General features: G+C 52.1%; 1 protein-coding gene across 3 annotated transcripts; it reads left to right on the top strand.

Annotated features, from left to right (window-relative positions):
• Positions 1 to 466: 466 nt before the first annotated feature.
• Positions 467 to 2,911, top strand: HMGB2 (high mobility group box 2). 3 transcript variants are annotated; one of them, XM_040064250.2, is made up of 5 exons: positions 467 to 573; positions 1,164 to 1,334; positions 1,497 to 1,642; positions 1,736 to 1,910; positions 2,373 to 2,911. In XM_040064250.2, exons 2-5 carry the CDS (start codon positions 1,185 to 1,187, stop codon positions 2,532 to 2,534), a joined length of 633 nt encoding a protein of 210 aa, XP_039920184.1. In that variant the 5' UTR covers positions 467 to 573; positions 1,164 to 1,184; the 3' UTR covers positions 2,535 to 2,911. The 3 variants fall into 3 exon arrangements, with proteins under 3 accessions (XP_039920184.1, XP_039920182.1, XP_039920181.1); XM_040064248.2 differs by lacking the exon at positions 467 to 573 and adding an exon at positions 584 to 649; XM_040064247.1 differs by lacking the exon at positions 467 to 573 and adding an exon at positions 594 to 727.
• The last annotated feature ends 1,352 nt before the right edge of the window (positions 2,912 to 4,263 follow it).

The raw sequence follows: 4,263 nt of genomic DNA, 5'->3' as shown, positions 1-4,263 counted from the left end.
GCACCACCGCAGCCCCTACCCCGCGTCGGGGCGGGCCGGGCCGGCTCGGGGGCCCCCAGGAACGGGGCTTGCTTGGGCGCCGAAACCCAACTTTCAGCCCAGTATTTACAGCCCAGACCCCTGCCCCACAGAAGGGAGGAAGGACGGAGGGAGAGGGCGGCGCTGCTGCCTCGGCGGCCCCCGAGCTGGGGCAGGCCGGGCTGAGGGAGCCGCCGCACTCGCAGCCCACCGCCGGCCCCGCTCCCTTTGTATTTTTAAACCACGCTGCAGCCCCCGCGCTCTGCCCAATCAGATCGGCCGCAGCTCCCGCCGGCCAATGGCGTGGACCCCGCGGTTTTTTAAACCGTCCCTCTCCCCCAATCGCCGCCCAGCACGCTCCGCCCAGCCCCGCCCCCCGCTCTCCTCACCCCAACCGGTTCCAACGGGTATGAGCGCCAACGACCCCCTCGCGCTCGACCTAGCCCGGGAGTATCCCGGACGCTTACGTCAGAGCGGCAGACAGCCAATCACGTCCGGTCTCTGCGCCGGGGGGCGGAGCTCCGGGCAGTTTGAACCGGCGCGGCAGCCAATGAGGTGCGGCGGGGGGCGGGCTCTCGGGCACCGCGGGTCGGGTTGCCGTGGCGGGCAGTGCCGCGGAAAACAAGAGGCGGTAAGTGCGCGGCCGGGCACCATTCGGCAGCAGCGCCTGAGGGAGCAGAGCCCCGCGCCGCCCGCTCCGCTCAGCCAGGCAAGGCCCGCGGCAACCGCGGAGCGCGAGCGCGCCGGGAGGGACGGAGGGAGAGCGGCAAGGAGCGGACGCCGGCGGCGGTTCTGGGCGCAGAGGCGGCGAGGGGCTAGTGCGGCGGGCGGGCCGGGGCTGAGGGGAGGATTCCTGGCGGGCGGGTGGGGCCGGGAGGGCGGTGGCGGCTGCGGCCCCGGAGGGGAGGGCTGGGGCACGGGCGGCGGGGCCGGGCGGTCCGCCCGCCGCAGCCGCCGCGGAGGGCGGGGAGAGGCGCCCGGCGGCGGAAGGTGCCGCGGCCCCGGCGGGGGGGCGCGGGGAGAGGCGCCGCGGCGGGGGCGGGGTCGGGCGCGCCGGGCCGGGAAGGCGGCGGCGGGCGGGAGGCGGGAACGGCCTGAGGAGCGGCCCCGCCTCACGCCGCCTCTCCGCCCGCCTCCTCCCGCAGGGACCCGCCGCCGACCTCGCCATGGGCAAAGGCGACCCCAATAAGCCGCGGGGCAAGATGTCCTCGTACGCCTACTTCGTGCAGACGTGCCGCGAGGAGCACAAGAAGAAGCACCCGGACTCCTCCGTCAACTTCGCGGAGTTCTCGCGGAAGTGCTCGGAGCGGTGGAAGGTGAGCGGGGCCGGGCCGGGCTGAGCCCCTGCCGGGCCGGCCCCCACCCCTGCTGCGGGCTGCTGGGAAAAGATCCCTGGTAGCAGCTGCTGCTTAGGCGTTAGTGGGTCAGTAGCCGCTTTATCTCATCCAGACTCTTCTTTCCCCTCCGTGTGTCCACAGACAATGTCGAGCAAGGAAAAAGGAAAGTTTGAAGAAATGGCTAAAGGAGACAAAGCTCGTTATGACAGGGAGATGAAAAACTACGTTCCTCCCAAAGGCGAGAAGAAGGGGAAGAAAAAGGACCCCAATGCTCCTAAAAGACCACCGTGAGTGTTTCTGTGACTCCCTCCCCCCGCACAGAAAAAAACATTCGTTTCAGTGGTTTGATACTTAACTTCAATCATTGTCTCTTGATGTAGATCTGCGTTCTTCCTTTTCTGTTCTGAACACCGCCCGAAAATCAAAAATGAACATCCTGGCTTGTCTATTGGAGATACAGCAAAGAAATTAGGTGAAATGTGGTCCGAACAGTCGGCCAAAGATAAACAGCCATATGAACAGAAGGCTGCAAAACTAAAGGAGAAGTATGAAAAGGTACAGTAAAAGTAATAAAGTTGTGGAGCTCACTGTAAAGATGTGATTTGTGTCTTGTACCCGAACTGTATGGAACTTAAAATTCTTAATGCTTATGTCAGCATCTGTCAGGCTTTAGAAGACATGGAAGGGTGTGACAGGACAGGTATCTGGAACCCTTACAGTGAACCTGGGTGTGAGCTTTTGCACATCTAGAGATTTTACCAGTAAGATGCCTTACTGCCAGAAAAAAGGTCACCTGCTTGCTAAAATAAATAGACTCCAAAGCACTGTGGTCATGAAATTCTTGAAACTGTCTGCATTGCATCTTCTTTTGCTTAAAGATTTAAGCATGAAAAGTCCCACGGTGGAAATTCCGGGTTTTTTTTTGCATCTGATCTGTGCAGTACAGTGGTATTGAAATACTAAAGCAGTACAAATCTGTCTTCAGTGTTCTATTGCTAGCAACTTTTCTTCTTGCAGGATATTGCAGCATATCGTGCCAAGAGCAAGAGTGATGGAGGAAAAAAGGGCCCAGGCAGGCCTGCAGGTTCTAAGAAGAAAGCAGAACCAGAGGAGGAGGAGGAAGAAGAAGAGGAGGAGGAGGAGGAGGAAGAGGAGGAAGAAGATGAGGACGAAGAATAAATGAATGTCCTGCTGTAAAGATTTATGTTCAGAATCCAATATTTTGCTAAGAATGTGAACTCAAGTGCAGCTCATTGTTAGCTTCAGTATAAAAATCTGTACAGAATTGTGTATAGGTAATGTGGTTCTTTGTAGGGAGACTTCAATTTATAATGTAAGCAGTATAGCCAAGGGCTGCTACAGTTCGGTTTGGAAAAAAAAGTTGTTGAATGTTTCTGCTGTTTCTGCCTATTTAATGGTTTTATTGAAATAAAATAGCCAGGTGTTTCTTTTTAGCTAAGTAAAACAGGTAGCTTAATAGCTGATCTTATATTTTGTAGTATTTTGTTGCATTGTATTACTTTTTTAACAGTTTTGTAATAAAATGTTGTACATGACTCTTTGTATTCATGATGTTTCTGAGAGGCTGGGCACCCCCAGAATGTTGGAATCCTGTGTGGGAACGTGCAGAGTTCTTGGGCTCTTGCTGTTACTGCAAAACTGGCAAGTCCCTTATGCCTTGACTCCTGGAGCTTTTGCAGCCACTTAAACTCCTTTAACTGATTTCCTCTCCCACATCCACTACTGTTAAAACTGATGCTTCCTTCCTTGCAGTAGCACTTGCCTGTGTTACTTTGTGAGTGAAAAAAAAAAAAAATCTCTTAAGTAGAGAAGTTCTTGATAATTACTCCTGGATTACCTTCTTTCCCCAGACCGCTGAAGCACAGGTCTTTGTTTTGGCGTAGTAGCTGATAATGAGTGAATGTTTTAACTTTCTCTTCCAGAGCTCAAGGGTCACTGGCCTTGGCAATAAGACAGATGTGGTTAGAGAAATGTCTTCCCAGATGTTGCCTACTTCCCTCTCCCCCTGGCTCCAGTATTAGTGGCTTCTCATAAAATACACAGCTTGCAGAACAGCATGAAAAATGTTGGAATGTTATCTGCACACATGCCAGTAGATTCTTGCAGAAAGAGAAGGCATTTGTAAGGAAAAGTGCTCCTGATACGTTCTTGTTCATGGTTCTAACAATGTCAGCAGTTATAGTATATCTTGGCTTTAAATTTTAATTTAACTTTAGTATATAGAGAGGCTTAAATCTAGATACCTAGCAATAGTTTCAACTGGGGAATTTGAGATCCTACTGCTAAACTAAATAGCTTAACTTTAATTTGTTGAGCTAAATACCAGGAAATAACTTTTATTAGCCCTTGAAAGCCCAGCCCTGAAATGTGTAATGTCTAAAAAATTAAGTAATATAAAGGGCAGGCTTCCAAGATTTTGTTTAAAATGCCTCCCTATTGTCCATCAGCTTTTGAAGTAAGTTTGCATCCCATCATTGTACTATGTGTAAGATAAAAAGTGCTTTCAGGACTTTACCATGGTAAATGGCACTGGGTACGTCAAAGATAACCACTTTCTGAAACAAGAGGCTTGAGAAAATACTCTCTATGTTTTTGTAAGCATGGAAATTAAGTAACTCTAAAGGCAATTCAAACATTTTTATACTGGAGTAGGTGTTAATCTTTGAGAGCCTTAGAAACCCAGAGTTGCTTTTTCGTCCCCACCCTGCCCCTGAGATACTTAAGTAGCATCAAAAGGATTAGCTGCCGTTTTACATGTTGGACCTGCCAGAGATAACTTGGCAGAGGTGACATCAATGGCTCCGTTTTTCACGCTCAGATTTCATGAAGCTGCAGGCATAAACTAGAAGTGAGAAGCAGTGGTTCTGTGCACAGCACCTCCAGTGCT

Source organism: Hirundo rustica, chromosome 5 (genome assembly GCF_015227805.2).
Source record: "Hirundo rustica isolate bHirRus1 chromosome 5, bHirRus1.pri.v3, whole genome shotgun sequence".
Taxonomy (NCBI): Eukaryota; Metazoa; Chordata; class Aves; order Passeriformes; family Hirundinidae; genus Hirundo; species Hirundo rustica.
Note: the sequence above shows the minus strand (reverse complement) of the source record. Positions and strands in the feature narration are given on the sequence as shown.

What these genes read in the sequence shown, in the direction of transcription:
- HMGB2 (XM_040064250.2), top strand. Translation starts at nt 1,185, where the DNA reads ATGGGCAAAGGCGACCCCAATAAGCCGCGGGGCAAGATGTCCTCGTAC. An exon ending in AGTGCTCGGAGCGGTGGAAG is followed by an intron (nt 1,335 to 1,496) that starts GTGAGCGGGGCC and finishes GTGTGTCCACAG; the next exon opens with ACAATGTCGAGCAAGGAAAA. An exon ending in AATGCTCCTAAAAGACCACC is followed by an intron (nt 1,643 to 1,735) that starts GTGAGTGTTTCT and finishes CTCTTGATGTAG; the next exon opens with ATCTGCGTTCTTCCTTTTCT.